A 20,733-nucleotide genomic window follows, 5' to 3' on the forward strand; every position below is an offset into this window, starting at 1 on the left:
TCTTTCATGGGTCAGTGACAGACGATATGTATGCTCTTCTTCGCCTTTTATTATTGCAAAACACTGTAGGAACACTCGCTCATTACCGACATCTGTCGAAAATTTTAAAGTTTTGATTACAATCGTCTATCAAAAAAGACCTTTCAAAATATAACTTATTTTCTTTTTTTTTATGTCCGTGTTAACAACACTCATTAATTTGAACAAAATGTATACTAAAAAAATCTATGAAACGAAAAAAAAGGGTTTTAAGTAAACACGACCTTTTCAATGAGATAATTTTAATTTATGCGGCTACATAGAATCCAAATTTAAAACAATTTTCCCATTTAGTTTCAGTTAGATAAGGCGAAAAAAAGCTCGCATTGCTGCCATATTCGACGAGAAAACTCATCGTCGTCCAAAATTCTTGGTTGACGCCTTTCTTGGTAATTGGCAAAGTATTTTCCAGAAACGTGGGTTAGTGTGGGAGAGGTGGTCATGAAAACAACATTCTTAGCTGCCTCAGAAACATCCTAAAACGAACGCAGTTAAACAACAATCAAAAGAATACTTTGAAGCTTTTCATGAAACGCCATACCTGAGTGGTGAAATTGACCAAATTTTGGAATATTACTTTCGCTAAATATGACATATCGCAATTCCTAACTAAAAAGCTGGTGTTCGTCATTCCTGGATGCAAACAATTCGACGTCACGTTACATTGCTGCAGCCTTCGGGAAAACTCCTTTGATATAAGCATATTCAAAGCTTTAGTATTGTAGTAAGTTTTAAGTACTCCGAAACATTTAAGAGACTCCTTCGTTAATCCAAAATACGGAGCATTTGGATTTAGGTCTGGATTTAGGTCGTTGAAAAACGCACCCGACGAGCTTAAAAAGATTATCCTGCTAGGTGAACATTTCTTCAAGAGATCTGAAATTTTAAGACTTTTGTGCACTTTTCATTTTTTAAATTCACACCAGAAATAAACCGCACTCCGGGAATAATTAACCGAGATAGAAAGAATATAAACATTACATTTCGCCTGAAACATTCTTTGTGTTCTTCAACATTATATATATATATATATATATATATATATATATATATATATATATATATATATATATATATATATTATATATAAGGTGTTTTCGGAGCGCGAGCATTGAAGATGCCAAGCGAGATCTTGGCGAAACGTCTGCAGGATTTAGTAACACGGACGGAGTCTATTGGAACTTTGATCACATAGGTTTTTGATTTTTCACGCCGCAGCGTTGCCGGTGATATGCAAAAGTATTTTTCGGTTATTTTTTCATGTTGTTTTTCTATTAAGAGAAATTTCATGATTTTTTAAATTCAATGTACATCGCAAAAGTTATTACTCCACAAGGCACTGAAAGATTGCAACTTTCTAAATATTCAACGAACCCAGCAATAAGCATTTCCATTGTAATCAAAAATAACCAAAAAATGACGAGAAAAAAAGAGAAGGATATAATAGGTCGTCCTATTTAATAAAACTAACCCTAAAGTGCTTTTCGACTTCTCACATCTACAAAAACAATTTATTTTAGCAATTTACTCGATTGGAGCCCCTATACCCCAGGTGCCAATAAGTATTCTTAAAGGAGATAGCAATGCTAATACCAATAAGCCAATAATTGGTTATTTTAACTTTATTTGAAATTTTAGTTATGATAATTTAAGACACCTTTACCTGTTAGTAGATAAGTCAATAAAAACGGTCCTAAATGGTTTACGTAGAGAAGTTTTTCCAGGTTGTCGGCTCCATTTCCCGTCGTAAATAATCCGGCGTTGTTAATCAATACATCGAGATGTTCTTCGTTTGAGTTCATCCAAGTCACAAATTTTTTTATTGAACGTTCCGACGAGAGGTCGAGAGTGTTGGCAGACACGGTACGATTCAGTGTTGCTTTGACGATCCTTTCTTTAGCGTCGCTTAGATCTTGATTATCCGCCATAATGACTTTCCAGTTTCTATGGGCTAATTGAAGCGAAGTTTGGTATCCGATACCTGCAAATGTTATCAACGTTTTAATATTAAAACATCGAAGTTGATGCTACTTTTTCGAAGAAGCGGCAACGCCACTGAAAATACGTTAGATTGTATTCGCTTGAGTAAACAAAAATTTGAAAACGGTCCAAGCTTTCTCCAGTATGCTTAAAGGGAACTGTGTTAAAATCTTGTTTTATTCATACTTTCCTACTCCAAAATATTCAATTTTGCACTAATTCAGGCGTCGCTGTCGTTGTTTTACCTTGCTTTGCTCCTGTAATAAGCACTACTTTACGATTGCCCAGTTTACCAGCCATGGCTAAACACAAGAAATTTATTTACCGCACATGTGCAATAGGTATTTAAATGCCAAAGTATCCGGGTGACGTATTGTTCATGCTATAATTGGCCACTTATTGGGATGCAATGACGTTTATATACATCCACAAGAAATCGCAGGAATTTTAAAGTTTTTGAACTCAATACACTCACCACATTCTAAACAGTTATTTATTCTTACCAAAATATAGTTTTATTTAGTAGTATACTTTGTACCAGATTGGTGTGTTTCGATTTTTTTTGTTTTGATTTTTAATTTATTTTTTTTAAGAGATGGATATTTACACCAAAAGGACGCTTCTATAGCATAACAATATATATGCAGGTTTTATGCTTTGGCGCATACTATTCGAATTATTCCAATTTCGATTTCAACAGAATATCATCCCTATTACCAATAGCGCAGAGACGAGATAGGATGGTCTCAGAAATACAACATCGGGCGAGTGCGTACCCAATTTTCCTTGAACGATCAGTGAGCCGCAATTTATATCCATCACAAAGATCACACCTCTGGTTAGTCTCATCAACTCTATACATTTTCCCTGCTTTTTCTCAGGGATTTCTAACCTTGCCTATCTCATATTGAATATGCGCTGGTAAATGTTAGGATAAATTACCCTGATAAAATTGCCTAGCCCAGTAAGAAGAAATTTAAGAAGAAGAAGATTCGAAAACCTAAAGTAAATTAATTTTTTAAATGTATGTGGCGTTTCCGCATTGTACTAAAAAATAATTAAGTAAAAAATGGCGGAAATTGATTATCAAACCGCCTTGCTCCTTCAACATCAGTTCGAGCGGGAATATCAAATTTCTACCTCCGATTACAAGTTGGCTCTCCAACTTCAGGAGCAATTCAGAAAGGAAGCTGGTGATGTTACTAGTGGAAACAGTTCCGATTACCATTTGGCAAGGGAATTGCAGGAACAGTTTAAAAAAGAACATGAGATTGAAAGACCGCGAAACGCTTTAGTGTATGAAAAGTCTTGCCAAAATGATCCATCAAAATGTCTGGTCGATCCTTCATGGGAGGTGATAGATCCTACTCCTGATGTCCATGTTCTATTTATGGCATTCAATGAAAGATTTTTTTGGGGTACCCTTGCATCGGTGGTAGTATCATGGAGCACGCGAATGACTATGTGTGCTGGGGTTTGTTCCTATCAAGGAAGGGGAGGCATGTGCTCCATTACACTCAGTGAGCCTTTGCTAAAGCTTAGACCTAGGAAGGATTTAGTTGAAACTTTGCTCCATGAAATGATCCATGCATATTTGTTTATCACTCATAATAATAGGGATAGAGATGGACATGGGCCAGAATTTCACAGGCATATGTACCGCATTAACCAAGAAGCTGGGACGAATATATCAGTTTATCACGATTTTCATGATGAAGTTCGATTGTATCAACAGCATTGGTGGAGATGCGATGGTCCATGTACTCAGTGGAAACCCTATTTTGGAATGGTGCGGCGCGCTACCAATAGAGCACCAGGATCCTATGACCGTTGGTGGGAGGACCATAGGAGGAAATGTGGAGGAACATTCATCAAGGTCAGTTAATGTATTTATTTACAATTTGCATGTTATCCTTCTCAGTTTTGGTTAGTTTTAACTATGGTTTAACTCATATGCCATGCAGCTATTGCACCGTATGGCATGGTTGAATTTCTCAGAAGTTATTCTAGAAGAGGCTTCTTGCCCTAAAGATAAATTTTTACAAATTAAAAAAATTCTTCAAAAATTGAAACTTTAAAAGTCCCATTTAACTTGTAACGAGCATGAAAATTGGTGATCAGTAATCAGATTTAACTCAGTTAATAAATAGTTGTCAATGAAAATGATTCTTTAAGAATGGTTGAACATCAAATAGTTGTCATTGAAAACATTTCCTTAAGAATGGTTGAAGTTCTCGGAAAAAATCTATAAGTGGATTTGTGCTAAAGATAAATTTTGACAAATTAAAAGTGACTCCAGTTTCAAAAGGTGCACTTTTCAAGTGTCCCTTGTAACTTAAAAATATATGTCTTGGATCTTATAAAATATTAAACGGATGTTGTTTTGTGCACCAAGTATTTTTATTTTTAGGAAGGAACTGCATTTAAAGGATGGTTAAAATCTTCATTTAGCTTCAGACTTTAATTTTGGCAGCCGCATGTTTTGTGCGTATTGTATTGTGCATGTAGTTTTAGTGCTTGACGGTTTTTGGATTTTGTAAGGGTTATAAGGTTGTAGTTATTAGAATTAGTGGATAATTAAATTATCTAAACCTGATACCGATATTTTGAAACAGGTCAAGGAACCCGAGAAAAATAAAAACAGTAAAACAATTAACAAGGTAAAAACGAAGGAAAAGGACCCAATTAATCTCATGGGTGATATTCGCAAGTACATATCTCAAACTAATACAAATTCTCAAACTAGTAATGGCAAATCTTCGAATCAAAAGGCGAAAAAAGAAAATAAACCTAATACTAGTAGTTCAAAGTCAGTGTCCAAGACGCCAAAAAAATCACAGATAGTCCATGGGGATTATCGGGGTGTGAATATTAGTAATGTCGTTTCATCCGTTTCACCAAACATCTTCGGCTTTACAAATCTAAAAAGTGCAGGGAAAAGTGGTACGATTTTAGTACATAAAAAATCGTCGTCAACAAGTAAACTTCAAGACTGCACTAACAATAGGAAAACATCTACTGAAAATGAGAACACTCTAGTATCCAAAAAGCCAGTTGATAATGAAGACTATGCGGCAGTTCGAAATCATTGGCTCAGAAAATTCGACAATGCCACTAGCGAGGTAAGCGGCAAAAAGAGAACTAACCCATCGCCTATCCAAACAGAACCAACAAAAATTCTAAAAATTTTAAAGGAAGTTGAATGTCCTGTTTGTGGATTGCAAATAAGTGCTGACGATTTGAACTTCCATCTCGATACTTGTCTCAAACAAAACGATGACATTTTCGTCGTTGAAAATGATGTAGTTGATGTAACAGAGGACAAAAAATGTCCCGTATGTAAAGCCGCCTTAAACTCCAAAGAATATGATAACCATGTGGAAGGGTGCTTGATGACCATGATAGATAGTATTGAGAAGGAATATGAACTCCCAAGTAAGATAACAACTTGTTTAGCTTGCGACAAGGAAATTTTAAAATCGGAATTAGATGTGCATTTAGAGGATTGTTCGAGCATGACGAGTGTTTTTGATACCAGTAACATGATCATTGAAGAAAGTCCTTCGAAAGATGGCGACAAAGACGATTGTTGCAACTGTCCGTTTTGCTTAAAATTGATTCCCGAATCGCAGATGCGGTCGCATTTGGATTGTTGTTTAAACGAAATAGACGATTCTCCTGAAATACAAGAAAATAAAAGTGTGATTGATTTGCTTTTTAAAGATTCATTTTAATGATTTGTTAATATTTCTTGTTTTTGTAATTTTTAAATAAACGTAATAGTCAGTTGACAATTTTTTGACTTGCAAATATTAAATGTGTTGCCGCATTGAGGTTCTTTATTTTTATTGGTCAAAAACCGCTGGGATTATTTGGGCAGTTTACCACTATAGTTCAACTTCAAGGCAACTTAGGTTAACGATTTCGTTAACAGATCGACGCATACTCTTACTTGATAACACAAAAATATATATATATATATATTGCAACTTGGTCTTTGAACGATTTGGAAAAAATCTCTCGCTTGCGCTTTGAACCACCCGGTCGTTAACCGGCATGCATATACGCTTAAGTTGGCAACTTTTACAACTTAATTGGATTTCTAAGGATTTTAAGCATTATAACGCTTCAAATATCAACGAGGACATTCGCCCATTAGGGACGCCCGTTAAAATTGAAACAGTAGGCCATACATCAAATACACAATTAAAACAAACTTTGCATGCATAAAAAATCCGACACCCAAAAAATTTCTACAGAAACTGCAGAGCCTGCAAGGAAAGGTACGATAGGCCACATGTAATTCCACCACAGTAAACAAAACAGGTTCATTCAATTTAAATATTGGTTATTTGGTGACTGTTCTGTAACAATTGTCGCAAAATGGGTGAATGATCCTAACAATTATGCCTAATTTCATGATATTGGGTTATATGGCAATGTTTTTGAAAATATAACCTTCTTCTCGAACTAGTGTGAAAACGCATGTACATACTAAAGTATTGATGTAAAATTTCTATCATGCCAAAATCCAAAAGGGATAAAAAGAGTAAGTCAAATATTTTTATATCTTCATTTAGGTTGATTCTAATTTTTTAACCACATTGCAGTTTCTTTAACTAAAACAAACAAGAAAGGTTTGGCTTTAAAACAAAAAATAGTTGAAGATATAAGGAATTGTGTTGAAAAGTACCAAAGCGTTTATTTATTTGACTACCGAAACATGAGAAACGAAACAATGAAGCAGGTGCGTGAAGAGTGGAAACCAAGCAAGTTTTTCTTCGGGAAAAATAAAGTTATAGCAATAGGTTTAGGTAGAAATAAGGAAGAAGAAGTAGAGGACGATTTGCACAAAGTAAGTTTAAAACAATATGTACCATTTTATTTAAAAAATGGATAAAGTTTTCAGCTTGTTTGCGCGGGCAGTGTGCATTATTGTTTACCGACTGTAAAAAAAAGGAAGTTTTAGACTGGTTTGATACTTATTCCGTTGACGATTTTGCGCGTTCTGGGTTCAAAGCCAGTTCAACAATAAGTTTGCAAGAAGGACCTTTGAAACAGTTTCCACATTCAATGGAACCCTATCTTCGGCAATTAGGAATGCCAACAAAGTTAGACAAAGGTTACAGTTAAAGATCGCAAAGATTGTTTGTTACTAAAATTTGTTCATTTTAGGTGTTGTCACTTTAATTAAAGACTTCAAAGTTTGTAAAGATGGCGATATTTTGACGCCCGAACAAGCAAAAATCTTAGAATTGCTAGATCATCGTTTGGCCACATTTAAGCTCATTTTAAGAGCACGGTGGACAAGAGGTGAAGGATTCGAGAAGTTTGAAACAGAGAATGCAGATGAAGAAATGAAGTGAGATGATGATAATTAATAAATTTTTTATAATATTTTTTGTGAACGTAAATTAAATTAAGTTAAATATAGGTGGTTCATATCAGGTGCACCAAAGTTAGTTTAACATTGTAAACATTATTTTAATCTAATGTTATGTTTGAACCATTTGGTCATGTTTCAGTAGCTCATACTAAACATTTAAAAAAATGTTTTTTTCGAAAAGGTTTTATTTGATAAATGCAGATGCATAACAAAAACATTGAACTCTACTTACCAGCGCCAGGGTGGGCTAGGGATTAACTAATCTAAAAATTATAGAGAAAAGAAGTAAAACTGAAATGCGTCCTATTGAATATCTCATTAATTGAAACAAAAAATATAAAATGGAAGAAAATCGTTAAATCAAAAGTGAAACTTTTGTTAGTGCTTGGTTCCTATTTGGTGATTATGTTTATAAGTAGTTATAACAAAATAATGGTGGAGTTTAGTTGCATTATAACAACAAAGTTTTTATCTCTTCTTTTTAAATGTCAAAAGGAATATTAAATGCTTATTTTTTTATTTATTTTTATTACTAGAAATACTAACAAGCTAAAAAGTGATAAAAATATTTTATTTATACGTTGGTTCTATGATGTTTAAATTGACTTCACTGGACGTACAAAGAAGACATCTTCGTTTTGCAATTTCAAAAAGGTAGCGGTCCGTTGATTTTGTCTGGTCAGTATAGTGTAAAAAAAGGAAATTACAGAACCAGATGACCAGATTATATTCGGTGAGTTTTCGTTCCTCAAAAATGTTAACACTTGTCACCTCTTGTGTGGGTGAATTTCGTCGAGGCTTAAGATAAACCGTAATAGGTTTGCATTTCTATAAACAAATAAATAACGTTAGTCCCCGGGCGGCAAATCTGGTGGAGCACACAATCAATTTGTGATAAGACCTTAATCTCTACATAACCTCATATGTTATATATAACTATTGCATTTTCTATATTTATAGTGCATTGCCATTTTTGTCTATTGTTACGTTTTCTCAAAATAATTAATTGAGTTAAACATATATTCAAATTTTAAATTTTAATAATGTTATAATGTTTAATATGTACATAACCATAATAAACATGGAAAATGTTTTTTTCTATTTTAATTTTTTCTTTCTGTTAAAACAATTCGAACCCAAACAACAATCGCCCAAATCTAGTAAATATCTTTTTTATTTAATACGCAGCTCTTAAAATAAAAGCACCTTGTATTTGGAAAGAAGCTAGGATTAAAAATGGACGAGCAGATTTCTGTTGTCAACTGGAATCAACTGATCTCTTATTTGGGGAATCGACAAATGGGATACAAACCCTTGATATTAGATGCAACTATCTATACTTGTACGATTGTAGTAGAATAATTTTAAAAAATGTAGCAGCGTGTGTCATTTAATTAGTAGTAGTTTTAGCTTTGTTGGAAGTGCATTAAATTTCCTTTAACAATGAATATTGTTCTTTTTTGTGTAAAGGTAGGATCTTAGTACATTTGTACTTTGTGGGAGATTTAACACCATTGATTAAGGCGATCAAATTAACAGTAGGTAGAATAAAAAATATTGCCAAAAGAGTACAATTTTGGAAGAAATTCGAATGATAATGTTGCTATATTACTAACTAATATATAAGATTTGGCGAAATTTGTTTAGTGTTTCTTTAAATATAAAAGTGTCCGACATCCCTGGTGGTCACGCCGGTTGTAAGCCGGATGGGCCCAGATGGCCCTTGGAGCGGGAGCTGTTTTTGGTTATCGGTTTTGGGCTACTGGACGCGCTGGAAAGTCAGCCCGGGTTTCGTATTGACGGCACGAATATCCCAGTGTTACTAGAAGATACCAAAGTCAGTTAGAGCCGGGCCTTCTGAGGTGTTCCCACTAAGGACCTAGCTGAGCCCAGGTTGACACTCAATGGTGGTAAAGGCGTACCGGTAACGGGGCCGGATCACCACCACCTTGTCTACCTCGGCATTAAAATATCCCCCTGGCTGGAATCTCGAGGGGGTAAGAACAAGCCTTGGCGAGACGGGGGACTAGGATTTCCGAGGCTAGAGTGGCTCCTAGTCTCTTCAGCTTTGAGAACGGGGGCTAAGTTTCTTAGTAGCCTGGACTCCGCAGCGGCAGCATTGGCCGATGGGGCACAGCTGGAACTTCCTCTCAGAAAGCTGGCCCATGGTGAAAGTACATTTAAGATGCTATTATACCTTATTTTAGAGAAAAAAAGTTAAATACAAAAAGTGTTTGATCCTAAGCATATATTTTATTTATAGTATTTTTATATATCTTGTGCCAGGACAATAACCAACTTCACTTTTTTTAAGTCAACGAAGTGTCGACATTGCCTAACATTTTTTGTGAAATGCATAATTGAGTTTTTTGATTCCCTTTTTCCAGAGTAATTCCTTATACACATTCTAGTTTTGGTTGCGGTTTTCGTGTTTTTTTCACCTCCCCCTCTTGAAAGAAACTATGTAGCTAATATTTTACATATATATTGTATGTATATGTATATTTTAGTAATAGTACACCAAAATAAATAATAAATAAACAATTTTTCACTTGGAAGCATATTAATATCACTGATTAAAATGCATCTCTACTATTTTACGGTTACGGTGTTTTGATTCACCTTGACCCCTTTAATAACGGCTTCTTGTTCCTCCTCGTCCATTTCTTTAGTTTCTTCCTCGATATATTTGTCAAACTTCCATCTGAACGTGTCGTTAAGCAAATTATTTGGTATTTCCTTGGCGTAAGTATTGTCGACGTCCAAGCCCAAATCTGAAATCTTGCACGTTTCGTTGACTATCTTATTAAAAAGTTTTGGTCTGTCAGAATATAGATGGTGACCTGCATTTGGTATGACCTAAAAAACATGGGGTGCTAAGGTGTAGGTAAAAATTACATGTGAAAAACATGAAATAAATGTATTTACACTATTTAAAACCCTATTATTTAATGTGGCTTTAAAATCCATGGCTCAATGCAGCAAAATCAACAACAATAATCAAACAATTTAACAATCTCTGAGCAACAACGGCATTTTTTTTAATTGAGTGGATAAACAAAAAAATTCCACAACATGTATAAGAATAGCGTGAGGATAATTTTACTAGATAAATACCAGATATATAGAGGCTCCGCTTAAGCTGATAAACCAAAGACTTTAAAAATGTCAAGAGGGGGCATTCAATATGCGCATGTGCGGTTATTTGAAATTTAGTTCTCAACAAATAATATCTGTTATTTCAAACCATATAGCTATAAGATAATATAGTGACCCTACTACGGTAAAGTTGATGCGCCGCAGTTGGCTATGATATTTTCGTGGAGAAGGTATAAATTATGGATCTTTTGCGTATGCGGTATTCTCCAACTGACTGAGTTGCTACATTGTCGTAATTTTTCTGGAAAATAGAATAATTGATTAAATTGATTAACGCTGAGCTAAGTAGTACCTACTGTCGCAGAACAACGCCGTGTCATAGTTTTCATTTTTGGTGGCAATATCTCCTTACCGTACTCACAAATTTGTATAATTTGTGCTTTCAATACCTTGTTCTTTCACGAAATTTACAGCAAATGTGGCAAATATGAAGACCTAATAGGATCTTAGAAAAAAGTGAGGCCTATATATTTGACATTTAAAAAAGTGGAAAAGAGACTTATGCAAATATTTACATGTGATTTTACTAAACAGAATTCCCTACATTTTTAGGCATACTTAAATAGCTACGAAGGATGTTTGAGTAATAAGTTTTAGTGTACAAAAATTACAGGAAATATAAGAGAGCAATTAGGCTACAAGTTAAATTTTTACTAGAACAAGCATAAGGAATACCCCTGGTCAATATAGGAGGTGCTTCTTGAACATTTTTTCACTTAGATGTGTCATGTGCGATATCAATCTCAAAGTTATTTCAATGGAGATTAAACCGATGAGTTTATGAAAACTAACGCATTGCGTCGATTTACAAAACAAAATAGCTTACATGAAAAATTACATGTAGAAATTGCATCGTACCTATAGGGCTTGAAAAACAAAAAGAATTCTGCATTGCTTTTCCAGACTTTAACTCCTTTTTTGCCTTAAAATTTAATAGGGTTTCGAAAAGAAAATACTGCCGTACAAATGCCGCATCCAAACCTCAAAGATCTGCTGGCGGCGATGTTGTTTATTGAAAGCCGCAAGGTCTTATGTTTCAGACCAACCAATAAGACCTAGCGGCGTTCAGTCACCAACATGACCGCTGACAGTTCATCAACTTGATTTGGTTTGGTTTCAGTTCAGATGTTCAGATGTGGAATTCTTACGTCAGAATTTTGTCAAAATATCTCGCTAATTATTCTGAGAGCACCGTTTGGAAAAGAAAATGTTACAAGACGCAGATTCGTGTGAAATTTAGAAACATCGTTCCCTTCTCATTGAAAATATCACAGCCGCTATTATCTATATGGCATTCAAAAATGTAGTAGTGACGTCAATGTCACTTACATCAATCCTGTTTCAAAATTTCGGTCCATGCTTTTTATAGTAGTTCAAGTAATTCGTTTTGATTGCCTCAAGTTTGATAAAATCGACTAGTTTCAGGAAAGCTTAATATGTTTAGTAGATATTCCTCTGGAATTTAGTGAGATCTTATAAAACCGGAAATATCATAGACAAAAAGCAGAGTACCCTACTTTGAGGATTTCGCAAGTAATAACTCACTAAAATATGTATATGTTACTGGCATTGTTAGCAGTGTGCGGCAACGTAAACAATGTAGTATAGAGAACGCTATTGTGGTCAATATTTCGCATTTAAGCACACTGTTAAACTGACCAAAACTATCCAATATAAAGTTACCCTAACACTGTGCCCCTAACATATATACAAATTATATATGACTAGTAAATAATTTACTAGTGTAATTGTAATATTAATATTTATATATGCAAATTATAACACAGGACTCACGCGTTATGTTATGTTATGGTTAATAGAGAATTAAGACTTCTATGTGACTTATAAGGTATGACACATATAAATTATCAGAAAATTATTACTTTGAACTTATCTACTACATACTTTCTCAATCAAAACTACATATATATCACACACTGGCACTTAAAGTGGTTTAAATAGTTTTAAAGAAAAATCAGTTGTCAAATATTAAAACTATACATACCTCAATGTTAACATATGAATTAGGTCTCTGACTTCGCAAGGTAATTGCCGATTCTTTGGATATCCACGAATACTGACCAAACATCACAGTTATAGGGATTTCAGATTTGATCTTATCAAACCTTCGGATCATGGGATTTTTAGCATAGGCAAATTTTGAAATAAAGCTATGAAAAGCAGTTTCACCACTAAAAAAATACAACGTTTGTAATATGGACCTCCAATGCAGCAATAAAATCCACAGAACTAAATGCAGCAAGGCATTGCACAACGCACCTACTTGTTAATCATGTTTTAAAGTTATGTTAAAAAAAAAGTTAAAAGGAATTGTCAGGATTGTTACAGAGTTACCGTTCTTGAATAGCATCTGACAATGGTTTTATCAACATTTAAAAATTAAAAAATTAAATTATCAAAATTCGTAAAAAAATGTTTGAAATTAAAATACACCAAAAAATTGTTTCTTGGCACTGGTGCCTGTACAAACTTCTGTGAATATATTTAATGAAGCACTTTTCCTCTAATACTTTTTTTGTAAAGTCATATTTGAACATATTTCCGGGAGATATAATAATAATTAACTACAAAATACTAAAAATCGACAAACAGAATACTATATATAAGGTAATAAGGTCTCAAGTTGATCATCTAGATTCTAGATGTTAAAATTTAAAAACTTCAGGAAGGTGAGTATTATAGTTTGTATTTTCAGTTGGTGTAGTAGAGAAAAAGCTCACCCTGTACTAACTTTGTTTTGAGGATATAAACTATTTTGCGTTATTTGACACTTGATCTGTCAACCAGCTGATTGTAACCCTGTCATTCTTACCTGGGATATTGTGAGTTGCACTGATAAATATATTCTAATATGATACCACTGTCACTTAAAACATCATCATATTTCAATGATATATCACCTCTCATTTTTTTAACCAACCATGGACCTTAAAGTATGAATGGCTTTATACAACCCACGGTGAAATATATAACAAAAAATCTCACCAAGAGGTCCAGTGGCTCTTACTGCCGCTAAAGGATTAAAATAAGTAAAAGGATATAATATAACGCTTAACACTCGTAGCCTTAGCGATAAGTTTAAGTGGGGTGGAATCTCAGAAAAACCCCATGGATCTGCTAAAATCAAATGCTTGACCCTGAAAAACAATTGATGTTCAAATGGAACAAGTAGAAATGATGGCAATTCTGTATTGTAATTATTTGATGGATTTTTCACCTGTCCGGATGATTGATAGCATAACTGGTGGCTAAATATCCTCCAAAACTGTGACCCAACAAAATAAATTTCTCCAAATTTAACTGTTTTCGCCACGCTTCTATGGAGTCGACCATTTGCTGTTCAGAATCTTCACACTTCTTCGCAAAATGGGGCCTAGAAGATCTACCAAAACCTAAAAAAACAATTTTTTATATAAAAAAAGGATTACCCGATATTAAAAATATATACTAGTACATTTTATTACTTACCTAATAGATCAATGGCATAAACCGGACGATCTTTAGCTAAATCATCAAAATTCTTGCACCAGAAACCCAAACCTGCAGCAAATCCGTGAAGTAAAACCAGAGGCGTATTTTGGGAATCTTTGTTTAATAACACTGTCCAAATTTTATCATCTTCTCCCACAATTGGACCAACGTGGACATACCATGTTTTGAAAATAGATGTTAAAACTAAATAGCAAATAGTTAAGGTTAATCACTTTATTAAAAATATATACCGAAAGAACTGACTAACCTGATAATATCCTATTTTCTAAATCAATTAGTCTAATTTCTGAATACTTGGTCCACCATCCACTTTTTGACCACGCTTCTACCATTTTTTTAAATATATAATATATAGGAATTATGGTGCATAATATTTTCGTAATAGTTATGTTGAACATTCGTTCTGTGGATCTTAGCGTATAATATTTTGTACTATAAAGCGATAACAGGTAAGACCAAAAGCAAAAAATAGCGAAATAATTTAACGAAGCACACCGGTGTACAATATAGGGTAAAATAAAAGTCATTCATATAGTGTTTCTCTGTTCCCTTAACATATTATTCAATTTATGCACGGATCATGCAAACAATAATATGATTATTATCTCCTTGCGAAAATTACGAGTCATTTCATTCCTATATATTAAAGGTTTGCGCACAGATAATTGTGTACAGAGAGAAAAAAAAATTGCTCACATTATAGCGAGGCAACAAAATACTGGCAGTGGCACAATTCCCTAGAAAAAATTGATCTGTTTATTGGAAGAACGTCTCTATTTGTCCCTATTTTTCGTTAAACAACAGTTATCGCTGTATAAATGTAACAAAAAATCTTTTGTGATACCATTGCCATTTGCTATAATTTGATTTCAAAAAGACAGAAAAGTAAGAATAATAATAGAAGTCGTTACTACAAACTCAAGGACGGTAAGCCAAGAGGGGTAATTGTAGAATTCCACTAGTTTAATGCGAGCTGATGTCTCCTATCCCTCTGGAAAAAAGATTTAAACAGAATCCTAGGGCTAGTTTTAGTTACTATGATAGTTTATCCTTTTGATGCTGTTATTCTGACTTTCTAGGCACTTCAAGACAAGCAATATAATTAATATCAAATACTTGGACTAAAGAACGTAGTGCGTAAAACATCTCCCTTTCCTAATTGGCCTGAAACAGAGAACGCACTACTTAAGGAAAGTAACTTGAGGCGTTTATTTATAATAATTCGCATATCTACACCTACGCAAATCAAACATTTTTGCATAAATTAGAGATTAACTCCCAATTTACCGTAAACGGGGTTCTTGTTGCATGCAATAAAAAATGATCCTTTCCAAAGATTGGCCGAATAATTTTTGAAATTCGGGCCACTACGATTAGATGAAGTAGCACCTTTACATTTGTGCAATCTATGGATTAACGAAAATATTTGAGTTTGAATTTGAGCAATGGGTATTTCTTTTAAATTTTGTATTGGGATTTGTATTTTATTTGATTTCTTTTAGATTTTAAAAAATCGCTACTTGAACAACCAAAGAATCAGAAATTACTTTCGGATCTTGACAAGTGGAGAAGAAAGTTCGAAAATGATAAGATATGCTTTGAGAGGAAAGTTGACAGTAATGATACCCAATTTTCTGAAGATGTAATCGAAATGGCAAGAAGTTATAAGCAATACGTCTTGAAAATTATTTCCTTAGATAATGAAAACGAGCTGTCTAGTAAACTGGAAGAAATAACCTATCAAGTTAAATACCTAGATGCTAAAATTTTAAAACTTCAAGAAGGTGGGTAATACAGTTCATATGTTCAGTTTTTGTTGAGTGTTAGTGTTTGCTTTTCATAGAGATTGAAATTATTACAAAGGACAATATGGAATGCAAATCAGCTTTAAGAAAAGGAATAAGAAAATATTCTAAGAATTTCAACTGTGAGATCAGCATTAAAGATTTGACTGACAATACATTTACAGCATGTTTATCTTTCTCACGGGACCCAAACACAGATCCTGTGTTTTTTACGATAGACAGAAAGCAACGACAGATAATAGGTATAGTTAAAACCATATAATTCAAGTTATGAAATTGATACACACAGCATGTCCTACTTAAGAACTGTTCACCTTTGTAAAATCTTTACTAAAACTAAAACTAAAAAATGTCATGGCCAATTGGGATTAATTTTTGATGTCAAATATTGAGAAGGGCCATTAGGGCTTTCTTTAAGAATAAAGTGTCAACGAATTCTTATTCAGGACTACATAAAACCTAACTATACTAATTTTCATAAAGTTGAAATATATGGTGCTTGAAAAAGCGTGGACGCTTCCCTTATTCTTTTTTCGTTGGATTGATTTCATTGAAAGGCACTAACGATTTTCTTAAAATTATATTTAATTAGAGGATTAGATATGAACTAAACAGATTTTGGAGAGGTGAATATTCGACAGTGAAATTCAGTATAATTTATATTTCAGTTTTGTTTAGGGGGGGAGAAAAAGTGGTAATTGTACGTCTAGTTGGTGATGGTTTGCGATCTTCCTATGGAACTGCTGCAAAGTTTAATAGATGTTATTCTGGCCGAATTGTTAATCACATAATCACATTACCGTTGAACCGTTGAACGTCAGTAGACATTTCGATCAGAACGGAACTGTCAATAAACTCGAAAACCAACATCGCGATCATATTGTTCCTCTAAGTCAAATAATTCTTGATTATTTTAATGAAAATCCCCGATCAAGCGTTAGGAACACAAGTGTTAAATATTTCCAAAAACTGCATCTGAAGACGGTTGAAAAATGTGGAAAAAAAACCCTTAAATCCAAATTTGTGCATAATCTTGGAAAGGAAGAATGGTTGTAGGGTATATACTTAGAAAATCCAAGGTTCCTGAACAATATTTTATACACTGATAAAGCAACATTTACTTCATACAATTATATCTCAGAATATTAGAATGCGGAGTTAAGAAAATCTGCATTGGGTGATACAGTAGAAGAGACAGTATTCTGCTAAGGTGAACTTCTAGCGTAGAATTTTAAGCGAAAAAATAATTGAAGTGTATTTTTTTCATGACAATTTGCATGGGATTATTTTTCTCCAAATTTTAGAAAATGAACTAAGTCATGAAAAACCTCTCGCTCCTATCCAAAAAATAAAAATTCCGAATTGTTTGATTGGACGAAACAGTCCTTTAATCTGCTGGCCACCGCGATCCATAGATATAACGCCGCTAGATTTTTTTCCTGTGGATTACATTAAAATGTAAAGTTTGTTTATCACGACCGCAAACAAAAGAATCCTTTTCATTCTAATTAGAAAAGCTTGTCGTAGCATTACTAGACAAGGGCTAAGAAAATTAGTTAGAAACAATTAAAAGCGCATTGAAAAATGCATAGAGAAAATGGTTACCCTATTTGAATATTGAATTTCCGTTTTGTTTTCAACCATTTCGTTTTTTCCAAAATTTTATCTACTACTGGTAACTTATTTTTGTTATACTATCCTGTACATGCGGTCCTGTGTTCTTACCTGTACCTTAAATTGCCAACTAAAAAATTTTTTCGAGTTTATTCAAATTTCTCGGACATGTTCCGAATTTCATCATTCATTGCTTAGCCGTTTGGAAGAATTGGTGCCTACATTATTCGTTTTGAATACTATATTTTTATTAATGTTTTTGTTTTATGATGAAACTAAAAACTTAGTGTGCCATAAAATTCATTCGAAGTCTTTTTTATCATTATTTTTGAAATTTGTATAATCAAAATTTATAAGATCTTAAAATAACATACAAAATAATTGTTACAAGTTTTGCAATATTTGGGTTTTTAAAACATTAAAAACTTTTATCATTGGTCTAGTTACCTTTAGGTAGTTCTGAATACGAATCTGTTGTTATTGTTAAAAATGACTAAAAGTACTTCTCGATTTTCCGCTTCAAAAAACTGTGTTAGTTAGCCGCGACTTTAGTCGATGCTATATGAAAAAAAAAACTATTTCAGTAACTTCTACAGAAGTAGCGCTTAAGCGGGGCGCCCGCGATATTTCGAGCACCCTATATTTGAACTTCATCAAAATTTGTATAGTTAGGTTTTATGTTTATGCATGAGAATTCGTTGACGCTTTATTTTTAAAGAAATCCCCAATAGGAAATCTAAGGTTTTAGTGCGATTTGGCTAAGCTAATTTTAAATGCTGTGTTTGTTTTCAGATTTTGATGTACCCAGCATACCCATAGTAACGAAGAACAATTTAAGACAAAAATATTTGAAAGAGAGTCCTCCTAATGTTGGCGCATTGGTTTGTCACTTAAGAAATATTGTACTAAATTTAACGTAAGAAATGATTGATTTACTAGGCGACCGTGTAGAAATTTAAAAAAAGGCAAATCCAAAAATTGATGTAATATAATAATAATTGATTAAAAAACTATCGCTTTCTGTGTGTTATCAGATTCGATATCTTTCCTTTTCCGTTTTTGCGTTTGTGGAACATTTTTGCTGAACTTATTATTTGCTTTTTTACTTTACCATTTTGGATTCGGATTTTGAAAACTGTTCTTTAATGTTATTATAAGCAAAATAAGGGTTTTGTAATATAATAATAATAATAATGTAATGTAATAAGGGTAATATATTGTGACTTGCGGACCGAATGGGCGGGGCTGGTTTCCCAGAAGCTTTTGTATGGGGGAATAGGAGCGTGATTACAAATTGTCTCGAAGACGACGGACCCTTTACTCTAGAAGGCGCTGCGTGCTAAATAAGCGAGCACCGCTCTTAGGGGTACTGAGTCAAAAAAGTGGAACAACGCGGAAATATAAATAAGGTTTTTTATAAACTATTATAGCAGTCTGTACAGTGAATAGTGGTGTGTGATTTTTATTGTTTATTTTGGACGAAATAAATGTTAAGTTTCGCTCAATTTTAGATATGATGGTCAAAAATAATATTAATAGTTAATATTTCGTCAAACTGCCATTTTTGTTTTAGAGATAATAGGATAATCTATCGTTTCGGTTATTTAAGTCAAATCTGGTCTTATTTAACGCGTTCAAAGGTTAATAGTTATATGAATCAAATCAATTCAGAAAACACAAAGACTACCAAAATGTTGTGCAATTACGAATATCCCGTTCGAAAAGGTGACGCTTCAACCTTAATAGCTTTTAAGCTTTAAGCTTGCAGTGATTCCCAAAGTGGTCTATATCGGGGGTCGGGGGTCCACGATAGCGGATCTCAACATGCACTGATAGTATCAACTTGCATTATACAATGTTATAGACCTATACATTATCTATAATAGTACCTATAAAGTAAAAAAGCTATTGTATATGTTTATAAAATTGTGTAAATGGGAAGATATAGGCCTTCGCTTTGTGGTTGTAATACATTTTGCACTTGTAAAAACTTGCAAATAATGATATAATTATATCATCTTGTTATAAACATACGCGCATTAAAAATTCCCTGATTAAAACAAAAAAAAATTTTGACTCTGGTAATACCACCGTGGATAATTAACCCATATTGAATTGAATGAAGTACAAACGAAAAAAAGTTCAGTTTGAAAACGGATATCAGCAATTCTGACTGCAAAAAAACATGCAAAAATAATTTCCTTTCCATCGTCATACCCAGTAGGAAAGGGGTTTAGCGCTGTTATCAATATCTTAACGAAAAAAAATATTACATTGGACATAATTTGCCGAGGAGATTGACGCCAAAATTTGATAATTTTTTTATTAAAGCATCAGGTTCATCAATCCCACTAAAAACTTTTACTTATTGCTTAGTTTATTTTAAGTTACGTATATTTTATAAACAGATACAAAATTCTGTTTTGTGTAGTTTTAATTTAAATTAAATTAATAAATGTCTAAAACTTAACATGTGTTTTTACTTTAAGTTTTTAATACTAAACTTCAAGTTATTAATTAACAAAAAATCAATATCATGTAAGTAGGGGGTATACTCAAAACCGAGAAATATGCAAAGTCTACGAAACAAAACAGATGGGAAACCACTGCTTTAACCTTAACCAAACTGAAGCAACAATAACAACGTTGTTATAGAGTTATGGTCTGTTCATAGATATAAGAAAATGACCAATTGCTTTTGAATGCGATTACCTAAAGTTTCGGAATTTATATTCAGGTAAAATTGTGCTCCGTAATAGAAAATAATTTTATACCTACCTGTCTTTAATATTCTGTGGTTTGGTATACTACTTAGTTTAAGTTTATTAGTAACCTTAAGTAAGTAATTCTTATTTCGTGTGTAATACAGCATGTGTGCGAATCTAGTGTATCTCAGGAGATGCTTCTGCCCAAATGTAGAAAACACTATTCTATCGAGACTAAGGAAGTTATAAACAATGTTTATTTGCAAGCAAGCATCTTTAGAAGAAACGGCCACATTGACGAAAATTCCAACATCAACTGTATGGAAAATTGTGAATAATCCCATTTCATCGAGGAAAAAAAGAAGCGATGTTGACATTTTCTCGAGTGTAGATGAAAGTGATGAAGATATAATACGGCGTAAAATTTACCAGTTATACAAGGAACAAAGCTTGCCTACATTAGATATCTTAATTAGGAGGCTTAAAAAAGATGGTTGGATTCCAAATGGACTTTCTCTGTCTGCGAAAATTA

General features: G+C 33.4%; 5 protein-coding genes across 5 annotated transcripts; 3 read left to right on the plus strand and 2 right to left on the minus strand.

Moving 5' to 3' along the window:
* Window positions 1-297: 297 nt before the first annotated feature.
* Window positions 298-2,445, minus strand: LOC132703889 (retinol dehydrogenase 13-like). Its single transcript, XM_060673404.1, has 4 exons — window positions 2,265-2,445; window positions 1,703-2,020; window positions 581-915; window positions 298-515 (listed from the first exon to the last, which is right to left on the minus strand). The coding sequence occupies exons 1-4, from the start codon at window positions 2,317-2,319 to the stop codon at window positions 336-338; spliced, it is 888 nt and encodes a 295-aa protein (XP_060529387.1). The 5' UTR covers window positions 2,320-2,445; the 3' UTR covers window positions 298-335.
* Window positions 2,446-2,947: 502 nt separating this feature from the next.
* On the plus strand, window positions 2,948-5,951 carry LOC132703884 (DNA-dependent metalloprotease dvc-1). Its single transcript, XM_060673400.1, has 2 exons — window positions 2,948-3,895; window positions 4,635-5,951. The coding sequence occupies exons 1-2, from the start codon at window positions 3,089-3,091 to the stop codon at window positions 5,751-5,753; spliced, it is 1,926 nt and encodes a 641-aa protein (XP_060529383.1). The 5' UTR covers window positions 2,948-3,088; the 3' UTR covers window positions 5,754-5,951.
* A 464-nt stretch (window positions 5,952-6,415) lies between these two features.
* On the plus strand, window positions 6,416-9,788 carry LOC132703890 (mRNA turnover protein 4 homolog). Its single transcript, XM_060673406.1, has 4 exons — window positions 6,416-6,568; window positions 6,630-6,874; window positions 6,922-7,141; window positions 7,195-9,788. Exons 1-4 carry the CDS (start codon window positions 6,541-6,543, stop codon window positions 7,383-7,385), a joined length of 684 nt encoding a protein of 227 aa, XP_060529389.1. The 5' UTR covers window positions 6,416-6,540; the 3' UTR covers window positions 7,386-9,788.
* An 86-nt stretch (window positions 9,789-9,874) lies between these two features.
* Window positions 9,875-14,752, minus strand: LOC132703885 (1-acylglycerol-3-phosphate O-acyltransferase ABHD5-like). The gene is made up of 7 exons (XM_060673401.1): window positions 14,325-14,752; window positions 14,054-14,260; window positions 13,803-13,977; window positions 13,571-13,722; window positions 13,398-13,512; window positions 12,570-12,756; window positions 9,875-10,264 (listed from the first exon to the last, which is right to left on the minus strand). Exons 1-7 carry the CDS (start codon window positions 14,602-14,604, stop codon window positions 9,998-10,000), a joined length of 1,383 nt encoding a protein of 460 aa, XP_060529384.1. The 5' UTR covers window positions 14,605-14,752; the 3' UTR covers window positions 9,875-9,997.
* A 730-nt stretch (window positions 14,753-15,482) lies between these two features.
* On the plus strand, window positions 15,483-19,942 carry LOC132703891 (uncharacterized). Its single transcript, XM_060673407.1, has 4 exons — window positions 15,483-15,526; window positions 15,580-15,861; window positions 15,921-16,124; window positions 18,289-19,942. The coding sequence occupies exons 1-4, from the start codon at window positions 15,523-15,525 to the stop codon at window positions 18,414-18,416; spliced, it is 618 nt and encodes a 205-aa protein (XP_060529390.1). The 5' UTR covers window positions 15,483-15,522; the 3' UTR covers window positions 18,417-19,942.
* Window positions 19,943-20,733: the final 791 nt, after the last annotated feature.

This window comes from Cylas formicarius, unplaced genomic scaffold (assembly GCF_029955315.1).
Source record: "Cylas formicarius isolate icCylForm1 unplaced genomic scaffold, icCylForm1.1 PGA_scaffold_6__28_contigs__length_40554024, whole genome shotgun sequence".
Classification (NCBI taxonomy): Eukaryota; Metazoa; Arthropoda; class Insecta; order Coleoptera; family Brentidae; genus Cylas; species Cylas formicarius.